Source organism: Falco naumanni, chromosome 4 (genome assembly GCF_017639655.2).
Source record: "Falco naumanni isolate bFalNau1 chromosome 4, bFalNau1.pat, whole genome shotgun sequence".
Taxonomy (NCBI): domain Eukaryota; kingdom Metazoa; phylum Chordata; class Aves; order Falconiformes; family Falconidae; genus Falco; species Falco naumanni.
In genome coordinates, this window is record NC_054057.1 from 70,009,441 (window position 1) to 70,033,202 (window position 23,762).

Sequence of the window (23,762 nt, forward strand, 5' to 3'; positions counted from 1 at the left end):
AGTTGAATAAAGTCCTGGCCGTGACAAAGACCGCAAGTATCTCAGCAGATCAAATCATAATTTGCATCAATATTGTCTTGTAAGAAACACACTGACCTTTTGTTTTCATACTGGGTTTACTGCATTTGATTATTTTTTTTCAGTGTCTTTGGGTAAAACTGGTAAAATTTTATATACACATTTGCTTATATGCATCCTTCACTTCATGCTAGAAGTTCAGACATCAAATCACGTGAGGCAGTTGATGGGAATGCAGTGATTATGTTTACATTTTACTCTGTCAAATAGCTTGAGTTTCCACAAGCAATGGGCCTAAGTGGAGAGCTGTTTTCCAGGCAGACTAAACTGGAAGACTTTGACTATGGTGTGAGTGTAAAAGCCATCATCAACAAGAACGTGTCTTCACAGGTCAGTTCCCTGATTATTACAGTCTTGTTGTTTGAACTTGTGGCTTTTGCAGTTCAGACACGCAGACCTGTGTCGAGTCTCTTGCTTGTTGCATGCATTAGGAATACATGTCACCCTGGGAGCTGTTTATCTTTGTACTAAAAATTGCTTTGCAACTAATTTCAAGTATGGGAGCACAAATGTATTTATGTGATTATAGTACAAAGTTCATCAACTCGTATGGAATTCGATGAGTGGAGAGGTGTAAATTTTTAGGAAAACAGGTAACTTTTCATGATTAGAGTTTGTTCTGGCTATATGGCTACATGGTTGGAATAGGTGGCTGAAATTCAGAAAACTGACAGTCAAGTTGAATTGTACTTCAAATTCAACATAGTTCGTAACTTTTTGTTGAAAGCTCTAGCATGGTAAAAGGCTTATATGCAAAATCAGGTGTCATCTAGCTTTTATTACCAATTCAAAATGTTCTTTCTCTAGGATTAATTTTATCTTGTGTGGTGAGTTCAGATAAAGATAGGGAGCTCACTTACCCATTACTTTCATGGACAAAATAGATCTCAACTTGGGAAAAATTAATTTAATTTCTTGTCAAATAAAAATAGTTAGATGGTGAGAAACAAAGACAAAACCTAAAAACACCTCTTGCCCTCTGCACATGCTCCCTCTACCCCCCGTTTCCCAGGTCCAACTTGTTTTCTCTGCAGCCTTATTCCTCAAGCTTGTGTTTCAGTATTCTGTATTATGATTTGAGATCCTTAATGTCCTGTTCCTCTTTTTTCTATACATAGATCCAGGCAGTGCTGAAGAGTTACAGTGAGAGCAATTTCAATGGCTCACTCTACCTCCATTCCAATGGAAGGGACATGCTCTTGCTGGAGGTTGATATGAACAATGAAAACAGAAAGAATGCCAGAGTTGTTGAATTGAGGGCTTTCCTCCATCAGACAATCCTGACAAAGCCAGAGTCAATACAGTTCCAGCTCATGGGCAAAATATTTCTGACAAGGTAGAGAAATCAGAATCTCGGTTAACAGAGGAACTGAAGAGTGTTCTGTGATATGTATTTAAATGTAACTTACTTTCATATAGCTGCAGCAGAAGCCACTGAGCCAATGCCATTTCATGCATTATCCCTCTTACTGAAATACTTTTGGTCTTTATGTTTCATAAATTGGTATAATTATGTTAATGAGTTCTAGGTGCTTCCCTAGGACTTTGTATAGAGATAACTTGAATGAACAGGTGGTACTGTTATTTTGGTTTTAGATAAGCAGCAGTTTTTTCCACCCATCGTCCTCTCAGAAGTAAGCAACTAATATTTACAAGCTATGCCAGTGGGAAAAGGACACTTCCTAGTGTTTAGCATAAAGTTTTAAGTCTTGTGGAAACCTCTGAGATAGCATAGAAACTTGGCCCTCCCAGCTTTCAGCTGTCTTCCAGCTGATTTTTCAAATTTCACAAATACAAGTGTGTGCAGTGAAGGTGTTGATGTTTTTGTAGAGGTCCAGTGTTTAGTGGTTTTAAGAGTTGGATAGGATAAGGAGAATGAGGAGACAGTTAAAGAAATCAGAAGTTACTACAATTTAATTGAAGCCATTATATTTACTAGTAAAAGAAAAAATAAGATAAAAGATCCAAGAAAGATATTTAATGTGCTTCTGCAGCTTACTGCAGTCTGGGCTTCCAGTAGTACATACATTTGTTTCAATACCAGGATAGGCTGTAGCAGAGCAATTTATGGCAGCTCACTTCACAGGAAGTAACAGAACACTTAAAATTTCTGGAATGACAATTTATTTGGGATTTATTTTACAGAGAGGATAGAGAGAAAAATAAAAGGTTGACTATTTCTGGGAAACTGCTAAAAAGACGCAGTCTGCACAGGCTTCAGTCGTTGACTTTAATGAAATGAATCTTACTTCCCTGAATTACGTAGTTTGGTTCTTCCCATCAAGTGAATTTTCACTAAGATTTTGCTCTTCATCAGTCTTTCAAGAGAGTTCCAGTTTCTAGAAGAGATGTCTAACAATATGAAAATATGATTGCCCCACTTTTAGGCATTTTGTGTGGTATACTTGAGTCTAGGAAGTCAGACATTTCAGTGGACAGTTTGTTGAAGGCAATGTGAAAATTGTGTCTCAGTCTTCTACTTGAAACACTGCAAACTGGGTTTCTTGTTGCTCCAGCAGTTTTCCCTAAAAAGCTGTGCTGTGTTTCTCCGACACTGTTCGGATCAGGGCCAAGATACAAGGAACTAACTGTTAGTTTATGTACCAGACTCAAATGGTGGTGGCATTTAAAATTATTGTTTAATTTAATTATATTTAATTTATTAAATTTAATTTATTCTCAATGCTGCTTTGAAGTCAGCACTGAAGAGAGATTTTGTATTGTGACAGAGAGGAGTTCATTTCCAATTCTGCCTAACTCATCCAACTCTATAATTTTCATTTATTAGGGATCATAACAAAAACATCCAAGAAATTTAAAGAACAGTCTGTCAGTATGTGAGGCTTTACTGAATAGTGTTACTAAGTAGTTTTATAAACATCTGGTGGATAGCATGTAGTTACTGCAAGGCATCTGATTCCCTGATTCACAGCACTGGCACAAGTGCCCAGGAAGTCTGTGGAGTCTCCGTACTTGGAGGTACTCCAAACCTGACCACATGTGCTCCAGAGCACCCTGCTTTCATTGATTCTGCTTTGAGTGAGAGGAGGGCTGTCTTGACAACCATGAATAATAATAAGATCTTACTAGCAATTTTTATCTCTGTCTTTTTAGACTTTTAATATCTTCTGAGATGAAACTTAATGAAAATAGGCTTCACGTGGATTTCATGGGAGCCAGGGAGCAGAAAGCTGGTTTTGTTTTGTCCCTAAATGGAAGAGTTCAACACACATTTGCTGAATTAAAGGCCATACCTCATCTTCTTTCTCTGAATGGGTTACTGAAGTGCAAAAACAACGTTCATGATGGTACTTTTTTACTTTGTGTTTTTTGGCTAAGTCTGCAGCTATCTAAGGAAGCTTCTTAATTTTAATGTATTCCTTGCTGAATTGCATACCACATTCAGCTCTGGGTCCCCAGCATAACAAGGACATGGACCTGTTGGAGCGAGTCCAGAGGAGGACCACGAAGATGGCTGAAGCACCTCACCTGTGAAGACAGGCTGGGAGAGTTGGGGTGGTTCAGCCTGGAGAAGAGAAGGCTCCAGGAACACCTCATAACAGCCTTCCAGTACCTCAAGGGGCCAACAAGAAAGCTGGAGAGGGGCTTTTTACAAGGGCGTGTAGAGACAGGTCAAAAGGGGGAATGGCCTTAAACTGAAAGAGGGTTGATTTAGATGAGATATTGGGAAGAAATTCTTCCCTGTGAGGGTGCTGAGGCGCCGGCACAGGCTGCCCAGAGCAGCTGTGGGTGCCCCATCCCCGGCATGTCCAAGGCCAGGCTGGACGGGGCTGGGAGCCGCCTGGGCTGGTGGGAGGTGTCCCTGCCCGTGGCAGGGGGCTGGGACTGGGACTGGGTGATCTTTAAGGTCCCTTCTAACCCAAACTGTTGTACAGTTCTGTGATTCTATATAATGCATAAGAGAGTATTTAGCATGCAAACAGAACCGTTGGTCAGTGGGTTGAAACTACTTTTTAGTGAATAGCTTGATAATTTTCTTATTTTAATTGATTGAAGGAAATAGTGGGTAGTGTCTTTCCTATGCAGGTCTTCTGAAATCTGTGTGGCGGGCTGACTTGAGGCCCTTACTCTTCTGAATGGCTCCATGGGTAAAGCAGGTCACTGCAGAGCTCCAGAGGGATCGTTTGGTCTGGAGTTACACAAGTAATAGGTCATAGTCCCTCTGTAAATTTTCCTTCAGAAGGCACTGCAGTGTACTCCATGGCCTAAAGGCACTCGCAGCTTGGGGAATAAAAACAAACAGCTGCCATAAATACTGTTAGGTAATTTGTTTTAAACACAGATGCTTCTACTAGTAGAGAAACACTCTCTCAACAGTAAACTGATCTGCTCTCTTGATTAGGCTAAATTACCTATTATAATGGAAATTCTTTTACTTCCTCCTGTTACTAATGGTCAGATTATATGTCGCTTATGAAATTCTGGTTATTTCTGTCCCAAAGGACTCTCTCCACCATAATAATTTCTGCCTGTTACAGGTAACGTCAATGTGATGGTCAACAAAGCACTGTACGGACTCCATCTCAGGAACAGACATGTGTTTGGGAATACCACCGTACACAGTATCACTTTTGCTATGTTTCAGAATGGCAGTCAGGCAATACCAATGGAGGCAAAACTGAAAGGACACCTGGAGCTGAGTAAAGAGATGAAAAGGGGGCTAGCTAGCTTCCAGGTGGATGAGAAAACCCTTTCTGTAGATTTTTCCAGTATCATGAGTCATGGGCACAGCAGAGTCAGTGGAACTTTCACACATAATATCAGCTTCTTTAAAAATGCAGGTATGAAGAAAACGAACTTGATGGTGTGGGGTAACAGAGTGTCAGGGTGAATTTATCTAATTGAGTGCAGTCCAGTGGAAACATGTGAGTTGCATTTGCTCACACCAAAACAAAATGTGATCCAGTCTTAGCAACGTTCTTTTTAGTATCATTAAGAAAATACAATTAAATATATACAGAACTATTTAAAAACTCTTTGAACTACGTCAGAGTAAATAATTTCTTTCTTGTACATCTGTGTTCCTGCATGCTGATCGGTTCCTCTAGGCCTGTTTTTATGCCTGTTTTGATTTAGGCCAGAACTGAAACATTGAAAGCTATTGAATAAATCACACTGAAGGCTGAAATATGCCAGGTGTTCTTTCCCAAGCAAACCCAAGGGTTTTCATGAACTGAAGTTGTCAATAATTTTGAATGGGTAAATTGCCTTTGTTCTTTTGGACTGTAGAAATCTGTTTTGAAACTTTCTAACAACAGGCACAATACCCATTGATAGATATCCTCTATTAAGAAAAGAAAAATTCTTGACTTCCAAAGTGCATGCCACGTTTTAATTTAACAATCCTTTTTAAACACGATTTTCATATGGTAGTTAATGTCCTTTCTTACTATAAATACCAGTAAGTGCGGCGGACTGGATAATTGCACTTTTTTTAAAAAAAAGTCTGTCTTTTCTTAAGAAAAATTATTTTTTTATATGAAAAGAAGGCTTTTCTTAATCTGTAGTACATCTTCTCTACGTTTTACAATGACAACCCAGAAGAATTGTGTTCATCTTGCTTCCTTCTCTATCAATAGGATTGCCCTTGGATGGCGTTTTTACTGCCATGTGTGACCATGGCACAAGAAATGACACCATTACTATAGCCCTACAGAGTGGCAGTGAAAGGATTACCGCTGTGTTTGGAGGTCACAGACTGTCCACAGAGCCTCCTAAATCCCAGCTATCTGGGAGTATAAAGCACAACATCTCAAAGATAAAGAAACATGGGATCCCTTTTATTGTGGAGGTTACTGGCTATTACGAGGTAAGAAAAGTTCTCCCTGTGATAATTTCATTTCTGGCAGAACCATTTCTAATAACTGTACGTTGTTCCTGTGCACTTTATTCCAAAAAGCCATCCTTAGCCACAGGAGTGTCACAACCCATGTTGCCTGGTACAGTGTTGCTTGGCCACTCTATCTGCATTTCTGCTATAGATCTGTGAGCAACATATAGCTCTTCTGCATTTCAAATTATCTTTCCAGAAGAGAAGGGTTCAAATACTTCACTTGTTCTAACATATGCTGGAAGGCTGAAGTCATTAACATACTAACATTTGTGGTGGGTTCAGCCACTGTGGTACAGTGAGACACACAGGCGTGCAGAGGAAGAATTCTATACCATTCCCCTTGCCTTGTGTACTAATAGTTTCACTACTTTAACTGTATATGCCTTAGGACTCAAATCCTGCAGGGTACTCAATGCTTTCAACATGTTCTCGGAGCTAGAAGGAACTCTTGATACACAGCATTCAGAAGGTCTAGCATAACAGGAAAATCTCTGTTAGAAATGAAGCCACTGCTAGGAGTATGCACTTCTGTTTTACCAGTGCTGCTGCCCTGACACAGGCTCTGACGTTTAAGCATGGTGAAACAGACTCTGCCTTTGCCATTTGTTGCTGCGATGTTGTTTGTTTCTTTCCATTATTTGGTTTCTTTTGTGCATAGAGTTTCACCAAAAAGATTGCTGCTGGGATAACAACCACAGTGGAGACGGAACAACTCAAAATTCAAATAGAGAAGAAAACCTCTGGCAATGCTACGGAGATTTCTCTTTCACTTCACCATGATATGGAAGGACTGATTGACATTGTTCCATGTGTGCTAGAGGTTAGCAGGAATCCTGCTATATGGTGTATTTGGTGTAGCTTTCTGCTGTTCATCCTCAGCTGTTCAGGTTTACCACTTGAGAGCAAGCTAGCAGGTCAGAAGGGAGAGAGCTTTTTTTGTCAAACAGGGCCAGTACAGAAAGCCTGAAAATTATTTGCTTAGCAATAAAGAGCAGGTTTTCAAGATGCGGTGGGTAACAAAATATTTATGTCATGAAACTGGAGTGGGTGCTTGCCTGGGCACAATAACATGCAGTCCCAGTTTTTCCATCTTGCTAAAGCAGGCTTTGCAGGTGGATCACGTGGCTGTGGGTGCAGTGGTATTGATAGCAGAGTGAATAATAATGGCAGTAGATGTCATATGGCCAACCGCAGTCCCCAAGGACCTAACTTTCTGCAACAAGGGACACAGCTGACTGCATTTGAAATACTGCATGTCTACTTATGACAGTGGTATTTGCTATGCCAGGTGTAAGAAATACCATTATTTCCTGTCAAAATTACGAGCCAGAGCATCGGAAATAGTTTTGTCTAGCCAGTAACGGTTTTCTACCGAAGATATTTTTCTGTCTTTATCTATGCTGATGAGAGCATGATTTAGCCTCAGATCCACTAAACTGTTTATCCTTTTGAAACTGATATCTAATGTTAAAGCTATTTTTTATTATCTTCATGCTTTTTATCCTGAAAGCAGCCTTTTAGCCCGCTCCTTTGTATTTTAGTCCTCTCTGCTTTTCTACATGGTCTGAATGTGCTTTGTTGATAATGCCAACAGGTTGCTTGCAGTGGAGAATCGGCTAACAAACAACTTTCTGGCCTTTGCAATGGAGCAATTACATTTCATCATTTTGAGGTACTGGCTTCATTTATAACTGGCTTCAACAACATAACTGTTTTAACTACCACTAAGGGAATCTGAAGTACTGAAAGGTGTCAGAGATGTAGAAATGGATTTGAGTTAGCTGGAAGTTTTGCACATACTTTCAGATATTTTCACTCCCTTAATATTCACAGATTCAAACAGATCAGACTACTTTTCCATCAAAGACTGTAGAAGTCCATGAGGAAGGTTGCACTCACTTTCACCATCATGCAATGGATTGTTTAGTCTGAATCAGAATTGTGAACAAACTTGTATTCAAATGATACAGATTTGCATCTTCAGTGCACAGCTGTGCACCAAGTGCAGAATGCAAAGTAGAGGTAAAGGATGGTAGAATACAAAGTAGGGCTCAGGCCCAAGAGGTGCGACTTTGAAGGTGACATTCCTGTGTCCTACAGCAAACGATCAATTTGTGCTGCTTCAGAGCTCAGTGCAAGAGCTTGCACCTAGCAGAAAACTAATACCAGAAGGTAAGAGGTGTGCACCAGGCAAAAGGCAAGAGTCACATTCATGTTTTTGGCTGAAGCCTCCAAACTGCATCTTCTGCCAGTTAGAACTGAACTTGGTACAAATGATCCTGTTCTGTTGTTGAGCAGCCAACTGCATATGAATGGGGCAAGGGAGTACAGGAGGCGCAAGCTGAGAATTTCATGGTTTACTACTACTTACTCTATTTTCTGCTCTTTCTAGCTAACCATTTGTTTGTGAAAGTCCCTGTGGCTCTTGAACTGTGTGAGGAAAGATACACCTTATAATCTGATGTATTCTTAAGAATGTGTTAGAAACGTCTCCTATGAATGACATTACAGAAGTTCATGTTTGTCTCTGGAAAGACGATAGGGATGGATTCCTATGGATGTGCTAGCGACAAAGATGACAAATACATTTCAGTTCTTTCCTCATGTAACATGGATACAACGTGCATAACACTTGTCACTCCTGCTGAGGTCTGGGGGGAATTGGAACACATTCTCACAGTGCTAGGACTCAATTTACTTAAACCAAATCCAGAAGTGATGATAGTAAAAGCAGTAGCAGTTGATTTTTCTGATATTAGTAACTGTTCTAACCGAGTTGTGGAGTTCAGTTTTTTTTCCGGTTATTTTTATTATGCAACTCTAAAAGGAAGATTTTAGACCATCTTTCCATTTGTTTAGGCATTTATAAATATGTAGGATGAATACAAAATGATGTCAGGGTAGTTCTGTTTTAGTAACATGAGCATTTAAAACCAGTGTATGGCCTGACAGGAAACCAAACTTGACAACAGTATTTCCTGTAATTTTTCAGGCTCCAGCAAGAGTGTCACTGAATGGGTCAGTGTTTATCAGCAACTTTACCGTCATCTTCTTTGGCCATGTTTCTTTTCATGACATGTTTGCCTGCCTGCAACTCCATTTCACCACTAGCATTCAGCCTCATTTAGAAATTGACTTCCAGCATTCTTTGCCTTTACTTCAGTCTCTGGGAATTGCCAGAGAGAACCAAGTGAAGGTATCAGCCAAGAGAAGTGACAAGTATAAGGGCGTGCTTGATATTGTCCTTGGGCCTTGCAGTTTAAAAGCTGATGGAGAAGTGAGCTTGGCAAGCAGTGAAACAGATACGGAATGGGTACTTACTTTTAGAAACAAGTGCATCAGTCTAGAGGTAAGTCTAGATTGTTTTCTGTATGGCATGATAGTCTGTGTATTTCAGATCTTTATGAGTCTATTGACAGAACTATTTGCTGACACAGTTATTTATAGAAAGGACAATTTTGGTCATTAAAGTTGTTCTGGCAGAAAAATACTCAGAGCATTTGCAGAGGGAGTGTATTTGAATATGAGAATTTGGAGTAATGCAATAGTAGATGTTACTGCTGTTACCATAAAGTAGTTGCTTAATAATAGCTTTTTAATTAAAATAAATTTTTGTTCTAGAATCTAATGAAAAGCATATCCTTTCTATTTGAAATTTTGGAGGTTTTCTTTGAGGTTCTGAACATTTTCTTCTACAGTACTTACAAAAATGTTGGGTTTGTTTGTTTTTTTCTTTGTTTATTTTTCTCATTTCACAGATAAATTTCTGATTTCTCTGTGAAAAAGCTGTTTCGTATGGTCCTTTCCAAAAGCATATTGGTTCAGAAAGAAGAAATGCTTTCTCATGAATTAGAAACAAATTAGGAAGACAGTTGCTTTACCTTGTGTGCTTTACACAGTATAATCTTCTCTGTTGCAGAGGATGGGATTGCCTCATGCTGCAGCCTTTGGGGGCTCGTTTCAACAGAACATCTGCAATGTTGGCTTGTTAATGAACCTCCAGTGTGATGGCAGAACAGTTGCTGTGCAGATAGACACTTCCTGCGAACACACTTATACATTCCAAGGGACCCTCAGGCATTCAGTTCCCTGGCTGAGTCAGCTTGGGCTGCCTTTTCAAAACTCTGTCCTGTTATCTGCGGCCACAGACTCCACCACAGAGGGCATTTTGTTGCTGCAGGCTGGCAAATGCAAACTTAAGGCTAGAGGAGATCTCTGTATTCAGAATAAAGCCAAATGGACACTGGAAACAGAAACAGAATGTCAGCTTCTGCAGGTAGCTCTTGGAGGCTTTTAAAGAGAGATTTGGGATCAAATCCAGGCCATATAGGGTTTTAGCTAAAATAACAATGTTTGGGTGTTGGAAAACCACTCTAAAGACACACCTGTCTAACAGCACTAGGCAAAGAAAGTGTCTAGTGTATCTTGTTCATAGGTGTTCTCTGTAGACTGAGATTAGTTCAGTCTTTGCTGCTGGTTGCCTTTGCAGACCAAGACTGCCCTCTGAGGCTGAAGAGTAGTTTTAGTTTGAACTATTTGTCAGAAAATATATCCTCTGCCTGTCTTTTTTATCAAAGCAAAAGTTGTGAAATTTCCTTGTTTTTTCCACCTGGCCTCACTGACTGCATTAGAAAGAGTGAGAACTGTGAATTTGGGGGTTATTTCTGGGTATTCGTAGGCATTTATGTTTTACTTTTAACTCCTCAGTTCTAACTTCTTCAACTACAAAGTAGCAATATAAAACCAAAAATGACAGGAAAATGTGTGTCACCCATAACAAAGAGGGAATAAAAACCACTTAAAATGTTAAGAATAGTAGAATTTTCAGTGTTTTTACAAATAATTTGAAAGAATGAGAGGAAATGTTTAATTTGGGATGTTGCACAAGACAGGCTTGAAGTTTAGTATTACAAAACCCAACCCTTGTAACACCAGATGCAAGGATATGTGTTAGGCCTGTTGTTTTTTGTAGAGTTTGAAACTTGTTTGAAAATTGAGATCGGTCTGGTCTGAGTGAAGCAGGGGATGTTCAATAAAATTTGCCACTGAAGAAATAGGTGGTTTGTATTTTTGTAAATGTAAATTTCCATATGGATACAGAAGTTGTAAAATCTGCAGGGCAGTCCTAGAATCTTCCCTCAGACCTTATTCAGGCAAAATTGCCGCCTTACTGTTGGGAGGGAGAAAATGGCAGTGCAGAGATTTCAGGGTTCGTCTCTGATATTGTAACAAAATTTCCTTTCTTTTATGCTAAAGGGAGAAGAAAAAAGACTCAATACTGACTTGTCTTAAAGTGTATGCATAATCTTAAGAACTTTTTTTTTTTTTTGACTCTTGATAGGATCTCAGTATTCCAGTTCAGTCACGGCTCACAGGATCTATTCAGAAAGACAAGTGCCAAACAGAACTTCTCTGTGTCCTTGAAACAGAAGGCAAGACTGCCCGTTTTGAAGTGAAAGCAGAATGCAAACCAAAGATTACACTGGAAATTCAATTCAAGCATGACCTGCCTCAGTTGAAGATAATCCCAAGGGAAAATAAGCTGTCCATCACTACACAAAAACAGTTAAAATATCATACTGGAATAGGAATGAAATTGGGTGATTGTGAGATACAAATGAATGGGGACTTCGATCCTGAAAAGAAGCTTCAGTGGAAAATACTTATAGAAAACAAATGCCAAACATTTCAGGTATTGGAAGGATTGTTTTTTTTTTTTTTTTTGCTTTACTCTTGAATTTATACATCTAAACCAGGATCTTTGCACCTACTAAAGTCAAAAGAAAATAGTCTAATGATTTCAGTGGTAGCAGAGAAACAAGAAAAACAATTTTTTCTTTTAATGTGACATCTTACTTTTGGAGCCAGTCATTCACTCTGTTTTTGTGTAGTATAAGCCATATTTCTTTGATTCAGTACCTACAGTTAATGGACTTGCTTGTACTAGCTCTGATGTATTTTTTTAAGAGCATGGATGAGAAATCTGTAGGTTTTTAATCTTCAGAAATAAGGAGTATTCAAAGTTGTCTTTTGCTTTATCAGCTATTACAGTTTCTCAGCAGTTTGACAACCAAACTCTGAAATAGTTTAAAAATATATACAGTAACTAGGTAATCTTCAGTTCAGAAAATTTTCACTCAGCTTTACAGAAAATTGAAATTGCTAACACAGTGATCCATAATGTATGAAGACCATTGCAAAGAAAGCCCAAAGTGAAAAAGCCAGCACTAAACAGCAGTATCATTTCCTGTAAGACCTCAGTTGAGAAATATTTCGGGGAATTTAGTTGACAAACAAACAGGGACGTTTTTAACAGACTGGTTTGGACTTCCCTGGTGAGGTATTTCTTTGTGGTAATTCTTGCAAATGCTGGCTGTATAATTGTCTCTTTCATTAATGAGATTTAACTTCTGGTGGGAGCCTCACCATAGACCCTGTGTCTGAACAGCTACTAGTAGGGTAAGAAAAAAGTAGTTTCTTTGTTGAAAAGGTATAGACAGTAGAAAAAAGCAATGAAAAACTGGAGCTCTGTGGAAGGAGATCACTCCATATCACATGAATGTACTGTCATTTGCAGTACAGTCTCGTTTCTATACAAAGCAAAAGCAGTTAGATGTCCTGCAGTCCCCGTCTCTGAAGGAGGGAACTGTTGTTGCCTGGGAGGAGCTGGGGAGCAAGGTGGCTTTCAGAGCTTCCCACATACAGGCAGGCAGTGTGCCATGGCCTCTCTCAGCTAGCTAGCATGGCACATTGAGCTCCTTTTCCCTTTTGTTGGAGGAGCGAAAAATAGCACTTTTCCCCTCAGTTTTTGCCCAGTGGTTTGTTTTCCCAGGCCAGACTGTTGTACGTAGGGGGAGGGGGAGAAATTCTGCAGCAGGATTTCCTGAAGCAGCAGTTCTAAATTTAGCTGGATTGCACACTGGCTTTTTCTTACTGAAAACTTGTATTGCTATTGGAAATTCTGATATCGCAGTGTGTGGCCTGTCACAGACCCCACCAGTCAGTGCTATATAGGCAGGAAGGGAAAGGACAGGAGAAGTGTATGGGAAGTTTGAGAGACATGTTACCACAGAACAATCTGTGGTTTCAATACGCAAGTCAGGGTAAATCTGAATATACAAAACGAGATTTACCTGCCCTCTTCCAAAAACTGAGCTGCTATAATAAACCTGTGTATACTGTCTGGTTTCACTGGATGCTTTGGGGCACTGGAGCAATGCCAAGCATAGAAAATTAATTGGCTTTTCACTTGGGCAGGAAGAGCTGCCATGTTGTCTTGTGTTCTATTTTGGCTCACTCATCAAAAATGTGTCAGACATTCAAACTAAAAAAGACAAAATTCATAAAATGTGATAAAAAGCTGTCAAGACTTGTGAAACATTCTCAAAAATGGATATGCTGCCTGATATACTAGATTTACAGATAAGTGCTATTAGAGCTACTTACTAGGAATAAAAAGTTTCAAGTGTATAGTGTATTTGTGGGTAAGTGGAAAAGAGGAGAATTTTTAGTTTAGTTTTTTTTCTTGTACAGAATCTTGGAGCACCAGTAAAAATTGATGGCTCAGGCTATGTTTTGATGGATAAAATGAACCTAGATTTGCAGACGTTGATCACTGTCGATGAAAGTAAATTACAAGGACTCCTTATACTAAAAGTCACTGATGTAAGTATCCTGCAGACTGTTAGGCTGCATGTACAAAATACTAAGTGATATACTCCAAACTATTTTATTGGGAGCAAATATTCAAACTTTAATAATAAATGCCAGAATAAAAATAAAATCTTTGAAAATCTGGCACCTGTAATGTGCAGTAAAACAGATGCATAGGATAATAGGATACAGGCTGTGGCAATTCCTGAATCATTGCCTTGTTGTGGTCTTCTATGTATATATTTATTTTCTTCTGTATTGTACTATTTGATATTCCATATATTAAGTGGCAAATACAAGAAATTCAAACCCACAAATGCTGTTATCACTCCAGATATGCAATTGGCATTCCAATGTAATGCTCTTAATTCATCATTAAAGTATACAACAATGCACAAGAAGAAAGAAGACTGCGATTTTTAGAGTGATCACTGTGATTTACATTGCAAAATAATAGGCAGAGATTAGCTGAGGTGCTGCTGATTGTTTCTTCAGTAAGACAACAGCACAAGAAAGGCTGTGGATCTCTTGCTTTCCTGTTGACAATTACAAGTTTGGCTTCTCTTGTCATCAGTGCAGGAGAGTAGAGTACACACAGAGAGAAGCACATTCCTCCTTGTCGTCATTCACTTTCTTGCCATAACTGGTAATGTCTGCGTAGTTCTGTGCTGTAGAGAAACACAAAGCTACTGGGAGTTCTTTGCCACCAGAGAGAAACTTTACATCTTTTGCCCTCTTAGCTGAAAAATATATATATTTATACTACCTGTTAAGCTTGACTTTATTGCCTCTTTCCCAGTGTAACTTCCCTGAGCTCAATGAAATTGGTTTTAATTAGTATTAAATATAGGACAGGCAGATTTTTGGTTTGAGCTGAGTATTGCAGCAAGCTTTGGGTTCTACACATGCTTTGCTATATATGAAATATTAACAGGAAAGACAAGAGCTGGATGTGGTGCTAGCCCATAACATTCAAGGAGCTGCTGACATTGGCATTCCTATGAAAATATTAGTTGATGTGATACTAGAAAAAAACAGCGACTTCTACAAAAGGCTTACTCACTTCTGTGTGAACAGCAAGCAAGTAAGTGTCTCCTCCATATTAGTAAGATGTGAAATAGAGGTTAAAGTGAGACAAATGGTTTGGTAAATATTGTTTCAACATTTGAAATAGCTGTGCATGAGGCCCTTATAAGAATACTTTGCAGGGGCTGGTTTGGTTTTAAAGGCCTTAATTAAATGAAGGCAGTATCTTTCAGTCGATTCTTCTGTGTAGTCACTTCTGGCAACAAATTTAACACCAGTAATGATCCATGACTCACATTTGCAAACTATCAAACCTTTCTTATCAAGTGTCTTCACTTGGTGCAGTATAGTCCCTATTACAGTACAAAATGGTGACTTATAAAAAAATTAGACATTTCTTCACCGTAAAGTTTTCATAGTTTTCATAATTTTACTCTTAATGTGTAATTAGTACAATACTTACTGAGACTGCTGTGATATTAATTGTATCAGAGATGTGCCACAGTTAACTTCTGTCATACTTTATTTCGACCAAACAGATCACAGAAGAGCTAAGCTTTGTCCAGAAGCTGGATGTTGTGTCTCTTAACTACAACCTTACTCATAACATAGAGGCACTGGAGACTTTGCAAATAAAAGACAGGATTGAGTTGCAGGTAAGTTGTCAGACAATGACAAAGGGTATGTAAATCCAGCCTGGAATCATGTTGTGAAGAAGCGGTAGCTGTGGAAGTCAGATGGTAAAGATCAAAGGGTGCAACACTGCTTGGCTTAGAAGTCAAGACTTACACAGGAGGCAAAGCTTATTGCTACAAAATATAGCCCAAGCGGAGCAAACATAAACGAAAAGCCATAAACAAGCTACCTAATGTAGCAGGTACAAGTGGGAAAGATTGTTCTCAACATTTTAAAATACAATGTAACCTTCAATAGGGTATCCTGAATTAAGGTGTCTGTGTTGTCACACCACCTCAGTTTTTGTTCTCATTTATACTTATTTCTAGATGCAGTAGAAATCTGCATCTTCTTTGCCTGTATTGTACTTGTTGGGCCTTCCTTACCTTTAATTCAGTTGCCAGAGAGAGCAGCAGTGTCTTCTGTCCTTCAACATGAAGTACAGTGGAGAATTCATTGTGAAAGTGCATTGCAAGGTGTGCGAACTGTAGTTTTGTGTGCAAAATGAATGGTCTGAGACATTTGAAGTCTGTACCTGTGTGTGCGAGGACTATCTTGGAAGGAGCTGGGGTAAGATGAGGCAGAGGAAGCGTGGTGGTGATAAAATGAATGATCACTCTGTAATGGACAGGTAACATCAGTCACTTTCTTGGCATGCTGATTGTACTGCTGAGTTCTGTAACCCATCAACAGTGAAAGGAAGTTGGGGAAGGTACTGTTTAAGTGGGGTGTAGAGATGGAAAAGCACATTGCTGCCTATGTTCCTGATGGAATAAGATTTTCTGGAATTTGGGTGTTGTCCCAATACACGAGTCATACTGCCTGCATCTGTTTTAAAAACATTTATATTTTCTTTTCTCCCTTCTGCCTCTCCTTCCTGCTTGCTCTCTCTCTCTGTTCCCCCCCCCCCCCCCCCCCCCCAAGTTTAGAGTGGAGGGCAGTCCAGATGCTCACTTTGTTCTTGAGGAGAGTCCAGAAGCTCAGCTTGCACTCGAGGGGTTGGGAGAATAGCTTGCTGGACCAGAACTTTTCATAGGAATAAGAGGCTGGAGGTTGGCTTCCAGTGTACGAACAGCCCAAGCCACAGCTGAGCTTGCAGCTTGCACTGCACGAGGAGCATAGTGTGTTTTAGCTCATATGCTTATTCTGATAGATCTGCAGTGTACCTTGTATAGACTAGACAGAGGTGAGTACTGATACGATTTCAAAGTTTACATTCCAAATGGTATTTTCCTCCCAGGCTCTGTTTATCTGGCATTGCTTTTTATCTGAGATACACAAGCCTACAGCCACCTCCTTGTTATTAATAATGTAACTGCTTCAGTATGGTTAAGGCATGGCCGTACTGGAGAATACGTGTTAAAATGTTGAATTTAGAAATAAAAGGGATGTCTGTAACTCTGTTGTGTTATAAAATTATATGAGATTAATTTTTTTGACACATCTTTATGATGCTACTGCCTGAACCAAAGGAAGAACACTGACTGACAGAAGCTTTACCTTCTACAAAGCCACCTTCTCACAGTTTGTCTTTGTTGCACACAGGCTGTCTTGAACCTGAAAGCGATCAATAGCTGTAGTATGAAAGTGCATTATGGTGCTCATCTAACAGTTCTCAAAGGGCAAATCCAGGAGTTTGAAACAAGTACCAACATAACTGGGAATTTTCATCATAATTGGCCATGGCTGCTACAAGCCAGAGTCCCGTCGTCTTTACAGGTAAGTTGTTTCTGTTCCCCCCATTAAAATTATTGTCCTCTATTATAATATAATAGCCCATCACTAGAATGAAAACTGGTGTTTTGTAGGGTATAGGATGGAAGCTGAGATTTTCTGATACTTAAAAATTATGGATGGCTAAAACCTGAACTACTGAAATAGATTTCTTTTTGACTTCTTTCTGAATCAGGTTATTCCATTCTGATCAGTGTTAGTACAGTGTGTATTGTTGCTACTGTAACTCTGCAGAATAGTTTCAGCACATTGCATCAGGAATTGGACTGTTACTCCTATGTTATTTAATGGGAATTTTATACTTAGACAGGTATTTCTTGAAGTGCTGTTTTCAGGGAAGTATTGGAGTACCTGCTATCTGGTAAATATCAGCAGTACACATGGATCAAGGATTCTTTATATAAAGGGAGTCATGCTTTTGTGGGATAAAAGAGAACCTAATGAGAATATGACATAAATCAGTGAGGCTGGCATGGTTTGAAATTCATTCTACTGAATGGACTTCCTACTAGAAAGTCATAGATGATTAATGAAAGGCTAAGATTTTTTTGTTAATGGATAGATTTTTGACATAAGTATAGACAAGAGAGGATTTTCTTTCACTTCCATTTGTCGTCTGTTTCAAAATGAAATAGTATTTCAATGTTGTTTCAAAAACTCATATTTACATGTCATTTTTTAGATAGATGTGTTTTTTCAAGGGAGAAACACTACTCAAGAAAGATACGTGCACATTGCAGCTGGAGAAACATCAATCACATACATAATAAACTCCTATTATGTTGGTCACCAAGTGGATATCTTCTGCCAAAGTGTACATAGTAGCGAGGCACTACAGGCATCTGGCTACCCTAAGGCAATCAACTTGATTCTCAGTTTACAGAAATCAGGTAGGTACCTGCCATTCCTTGCAGGTTTCTTGTTGTATACTAGCTCTTTGAGGATGTTTCAACTATTCCTTCAACAGCTACAAACTGACTGAGAATTGCTGGTAGTACCTAAAAAGGGGCTTTTTCTTGTATGTAAGTAAAATTGTTGTACTTAAACTGCATCTGTTATTAGTTGCATTACGTCTGTGTTTTTAATTCCAGGAAGGATCTCATGTGGTACAATACCTGGTAAAACAGGTGATCCCCAAAATACTTAGCTGCGTAAAATAAAATTCCAATATCATGCGAAAAACCTTGTTACAGAGCACAGAAAATGTGAATTCCAGTGTAGTTTAAAGTGGGCTTTGAAAATAATTCTAAATAGTTTTTGTTGTTTGAACAGTGGAGGGGAGACAGACCCATCTTGGAATAAGCCAGGCTAGCATCAAAACTTGCCCAGACATAAATCCTGTCTGCAAAGCCCTCAATTGCTGATTTACATTGTGGTCAAGTACCTTCAGTGCCCACGTGGGAGTGTATTCGTGTTGAAAAAAACACCCTAACAACTGTGAGAACACCAAAGAGTAGGAATTACTGAGGTTAGCAGGTGACAGGGCAACAGGTGGCTTTCAGGACAGCTGCTGGAGTGGCCACTGTATGATTGCATGCGTGTCTGTGATTTTGTCTTTGTAAAAAGCTCTGGGGTTTCACATCTCTCATCTCATTTTTCTCTCTTAGCAGTCTGTATTTTATTTTTCAAATAAGAAAGTTGGTAGGAAAGCAGGGGAAAGGTCCTCAAATTGTGCTGTTGGAGGTTGGAGCCATGTTGTCTGCTGTAGCTGGAACTGAAAGAGTCACTAGAGGTCAAATCTGCTCAGAGCTCTTCTCTAGAGGTGTCTAATACCTGCCAAGGGCTACGGCTGGCTGGATCAGCTAGTCAGCTCTAGCTGCAAAAACACGTTACTATTGGGAACTGACTTGTCACTTTAATGCTTGTACTTGGGTGCACAAGCTCTGTTAACTCAAGACTTTGTCTGCTCAAGGACATCCAAGAAACTGCACTCCAACCACAGGCCGAAGCTCTTGTCATCCTGAATGGATGACTTTGTCATGACGAATGTCTTAACCCAGTAGCTGGCTGGATTGATTTTATGCAGGCAGTACTGAAATTCCTTGAAAACGAGTCCCTGAAAATGGCACTGTTTGTTCTTGCTATTTAGGAAACAAAGCCAAAACTATCTGTGAAATCCAGTATGATGGCAAAGATGCAACTGTAACTATAGATGTTGACACAGACTTTCAACTCTATGGTATATTTGAATTCGTGGCAGAGGTGAAGCATTCAATAGCATTTCTCCATCGTCTGGGACTTCCCTTCTTTCTAAAGGTAATAAACCATAGCTCTTTTGTTGTGCTTTGCTTAGAGCTGTCATCTGAGTTACACTAACGTGAATCCAGAGCATTTCCAGTGGCCTGAGTGAAATTACTCCAGGTTTATACCAGTGCAGATGAGAGGTGACTTGGCCCAGTTTATCTGAATCCCTGTTTAACTTCAGTACATAGCTAACGGCCTGTTTCCAAGGAAACTCAGCAGGTACCTGAAATCCCGGATTTCAGGATTAATTATTTCAAGAAGGCACTCATTAACTGTCGCTTCCTAAGCTGATATGGCTTACTGAAGTGGAAAGGACTTCTGGTATAAAACAGCTGTCCTTCATACCCAGAGAATTCTTTGGCTTGGTTAAACCATTTCTAGCATAGATACCTGTAATGTTTCAGAGTTGAATAAACAGAAACAGATTTGTATTCCAAACTACTTGACAGCAACACGAAGGCTGTACCTGTTCATCCCAGGAGAAAGACATATTAATTGAAATGTCTTTTTCCATTTTGGAGGGAAGTATACGGAACACCATATCATCTGCCACTTTTTCTTCAAATAAGAGGGTATGTAGCTAGGATACAAGATTAAAGGTAGACTTCTCTGAAAAGAAACACTGTATCAATATTAAACCTGCATATTAAGTGTCAGTGTTTCAAGGGAATATTTTATGCCAACGTTTTATTAAAAGGTATTAGATAGATCCTCTGCTTCATCCCTCTTAATATTTAGTGAAATGTCTTTTATCCTCTAAACGTTTGAGTGACAAAATGAAAACCAGAGATGGTAATTCTTTATTCATGTATGAGCTATGAGTGTCATCATATGACTTCAGAAATTATCATTCCCACAGACTTTGGCAAACACAAATATGTGTTGATCTTTAAGTGTGGGAGATGGTGCTGATCTTCCCCAGAGGGATTCTTTAGCTGTTTCAGGATAAAGCTGTAGACAAGCTAGCAGCTGTGGGAGGAAGAAAATACCCTAGAGTAAAAGATCTGTAGAGCTCCATGTGTTTCAAAAAAAAAAAAAAAAAAAAGAAAAAAAAAAAGAAAAGAAGGAAAGGCAGTTTCTTTACAGTATATGAAAAAGAAGAGTGGGGGAGACATAAACAAGAGCCAGTGGCTCAGACTTAAACCAGATAAGGGTACATTGAAAGTAAGACTAATACTTGTCAATAATGCAAATGAGTAGCTATGGAAACATATTCACAGAAAAAAAGGAAAACATCTCTTGATGCTTTTGGTTTAGGTCTAGAAAGCCTGTCTGGAAGATAAACTTTGGTCAAGGTAACAGTTTTAAGTCTGTCAAGACTTAAAATGTCAAGTCAAGACTTTAAAAAGTTTTTAGTCAGTCAAGACATAAAAAAAACCTTTAATGTCTTGACTGACATAGTGCTCAGTTTAGGTGAAGTGCTGGGTAGAAGCTATGGCATGTGATTTGCTTATTTTTTCCCCCTCACAGATGACAATTCAAGAAGTCCTGACTGAAAATAAAATTGAAGGAGCTCTGAGGCTGACCTGTGAACAAAACACAAACTTCTCCATTACCATCAGAAGGAAGAAAGACCAGCAAGGGTAAATTTTGAGCAGTGTAAGAACTTCATTAGGCCACTGTGATTCCATGGAAAAAAAGCTATTGTTTGAGCCACCCAGGCGCTGGTGGAATGTAACAAATCTGTGATAAAGTGAAGTCACACCAAATAGTCTGTATACCTGAAGAAGTTTATGGAGGGCTGCAGAGAGATGCCCCTCCTCACAGCCTGGGCCATGCTTGTCTTTCTGCCTGCCTCCACAGCACTGAAGCAGCAGACAGTGAAATAGTGCAGAAAATTCTAGGTCTGAGCCAGACAAGTACTTTAAAATACAGCTTAACTTGACCTAACTGTTTAAATCTTATTAAATTGTTTTGGCACAGTTGAACCTTGTGAAATTACAGTTTCACTCAGTTTTCTAAGCTGGTATTGGTGTGGCTGTATCTGCTGTGCTAATATTCTCTATTTTTGTCTGGCTTCTAAAAATTTTCAAAGTTCTTTAAAAAAATGAAGAATGAATAGAATAATTCTTTACTTCAAAAGTGTCTGATAATCAGTGCCTAAACAGAAATATTTGGTATAGCGTATAAACAAAACTGTAGGCTTTTGAGGGTGTTTACGAGGTGTAATATTTTTGCCTTGGGGTATATCAGAGATTTCTTAATTTCTAGCAAAAGACCTTTGCACTGAAAAGCCTTGTAAGTTCTGTTAAACTCTCTAATCATGGTGAATTCTAAGTCTGGAAACCACGACAGCACTTGCAAAGTCAGATTCCAAAATACCTATCTGATTTTTTAAATGCTAATGCATTTACTATGGCTAGTAAATTGCTAGCTAAAGTAATTTCTGATCCGGTGGGCTAAATTCTGTCCCTGGGGTTAGTACACAGATTTTTCACCAAGGTCAGAGATAGCGCCACTCTTTGGTTTCCTTTACCTTTGTATGATTGCATCAAAAAATGTCAGTGGGTTAAGCATTCAGTGGAAGGTACTGCAATTTGTAACTACAAAGCTGTTGGCAGACTCGAAGATCACTCAGATGAGCTTGTGCTGTCAGCAAGAGTGGACTTTGTGAAATACTGTTGAACAAAAAGTACATTTCTTCTCTTTAGTGAAGACTTGACTATAAAAGCACTCCAGACTCATCCCTTCTTTCTACAGTACTTCCCCAGTGCAGCAGAACTGTCTTCTCAGGTAACTATCTGCAAGTTATCAGTCACATCACTACAAATTAGACTTGTCTAATATTTTAGGAGTCAAGCTGTGTTATTTCTAGTACTAGTATCTCTGACCTTGTTCCTGTTGTTGTTGAGGATGTTCGTGTTTTCAAAGATGCTAACAATCTCTAACAAAACCTACCAGAGAGCATTCATTCCATTTGACTCTGCTTCCATCTGTCTGCATTTGTTATGACTTGTGGTAGACTGCCCTCGGGAACTGTTTTGGTTCTTCTGGTTACTAAGAAAAAGAGACTGGGCAGAAAGCAGTTCTGGTTATTGGCTCTTAGCAGTGCAGAAATACACAACAGCAGGATAAGAAAGGAAGATGAATGGGGTTAATTTTCAGTCAAATGCAGCAGTCACTCCTGCTCACATAAAAAGTAATTCATTATGCATGTTAGGCAGTTTATGCTATTTTGTAGCTGTGCCTTCTCCAACGTGAACATACAGAAAAACCAGATCTCTCTTAGGTCCTGAGGACCATAATGTAACATACTGTGCAAAGAATGCCAGTGCAATAATTATTTTCTCTTTCTCTGTTCTCTCTCTTTCAATGGGAACTTGAAAAGGTAAATTATGATATGAGTGAAGCAAAAGGCAAACTCTACCTCAGGATGGAAAAAAAGGATTTCAATGTTACAGCTAAACTAACTTTCACTGGAACCAGCTACACGAATGTCATTGAAATAACACAGACAATGTCCCAGGTTGGTATCATCAACAGATGGCAGAAGGCAAGCTGTGACTGCCCTCTTCCTAGGGTATGGCATCCAGGATGCTGGCTGCCCAACAGTGAAGGTCAAATACAGCTCCAGGGGCTGTGAGGTGGTTTGCCCTTGATTCCTCCAGCAGCATGAGCAAACGTTCAACTGTAGATTAGTTGGTATGTGGTCCAATGGTAGAACTGTTGTTTGATTTTTATATTTGTTTGCTCCTATAGATAGAGCAAATATTTAGCAAATAAGAAAAATAATATATTACAAACTGACCAATTGCTAATTTTTATTATGCAGGTACCACACATTTCTTTTTCTAAATAAGGAAAAAAAGATGTCACAGACAGATATTATTGTTTGTGCTACCTGTTGGACTTACAGTGTAATAGTGGGGTTCTTGATGTTGCAAGAATCACACAGTGAGATAGAAGAGATAGAAAAGAAAAATATATACTAAGCAAAGACTATTGTAAAGGGGATACTCAGTCGTTGATGTATGTTCCATTATGTGAGAAGATGCCTTACTGTAGAAATGAAATAAAGTAGATACGAGTAGCTGCTTATGCAGAAGCAGTGGGCTTTAGGGTATCATTGTGCTAGAGCTTTTATAAACACGTTCCTAAAGCTGTATTCCACGGGACTTTACAGTATCAAAATTACACACTACACTTAAGTTCTCTGAAAAGTTAAAAACCTGGGATTTACTATTTTTCTCTCTTTTATTTTTAGTTTAAAATTCTTCCAAGGCAGCTTGTGTTCATGACGGTTTACCAAAAAGGCAACAGAACACGTATGCTGAGGCACATTGCTCTGTGGGATGGCAAGGAGATCAAGGTAACAGGCATTTACACCGGACTTTTCCCAAAGTTGCCTGGAGGTCATGATGTTCAGGGTAGGTTTCTCGATTCTCTTGCCAGTGTTGATAGCAAACTATATACCAAACTAAACTACGATAATCTGATTTCAAAATGCATGTTCAAATGGTTTCAATCCAGGCCTTTTAAGATCTTATTTGCTTTGAAA

General features: G+C 39.1%; 1 protein-coding gene across 1 annotated transcript in view; it reads left to right on the plus strand.

Annotated features, from left to right (window-relative positions):
- The window catches only part of LOC121086562, a 98,192-nt gene that overhangs the window by 51,476 nt on the left and 22,954 nt on the right, over window positions 1-23,762 (plus strand). The window contains exons 34-53 of the mRNA XM_040590467.1: window positions 289-408; window positions 1,197-1,414; window positions 3,193-3,386; window positions 4,578-4,880; window positions 5,679-5,908; window positions 6,591-6,752; window positions 7,527-7,604; window positions 8,925-9,281; window positions 9,852-10,208; window positions 11,274-11,624; window positions 13,466-13,597; window positions 14,520-14,669; window positions 15,151-15,267; window positions 16,832-17,005; window positions 17,703-17,910; window positions 19,110-19,276; window positions 20,735-20,847; window positions 21,916-21,997; window positions 22,593-22,730; window positions 23,469-23,631. Of these exons, the coding sequence (XP_040446401.1) occupies window positions 289-408; window positions 1,197-1,414; window positions 3,193-3,386; window positions 4,578-4,880; window positions 5,679-5,908; window positions 6,591-6,752; window positions 7,527-7,604; window positions 8,925-9,281; window positions 9,852-10,208; window positions 11,274-11,624; window positions 13,466-13,597; window positions 14,520-14,669; window positions 15,151-15,267; window positions 16,832-17,005; window positions 17,703-17,910; window positions 19,110-19,276; window positions 20,735-20,847; window positions 21,916-21,997; window positions 22,593-22,730; window positions 23,469-23,631 (3,814 nt within the window). The remainder of the gene's footprint in view (window positions 1-288; window positions 409-1,196; window positions 1,415-3,192; window positions 3,387-4,577; window positions 4,881-5,678; window positions 5,909-6,590; window positions 6,753-7,526; window positions 7,605-8,924; window positions 9,282-9,851; window positions 10,209-11,273; window positions 11,625-13,465; window positions 13,598-14,519; window positions 14,670-15,150; window positions 15,268-16,831; window positions 17,006-17,702; window positions 17,911-19,109; window positions 19,277-20,734; window positions 20,848-21,915; window positions 21,998-22,592; window positions 22,731-23,468; window positions 23,632-23,762) is intronic.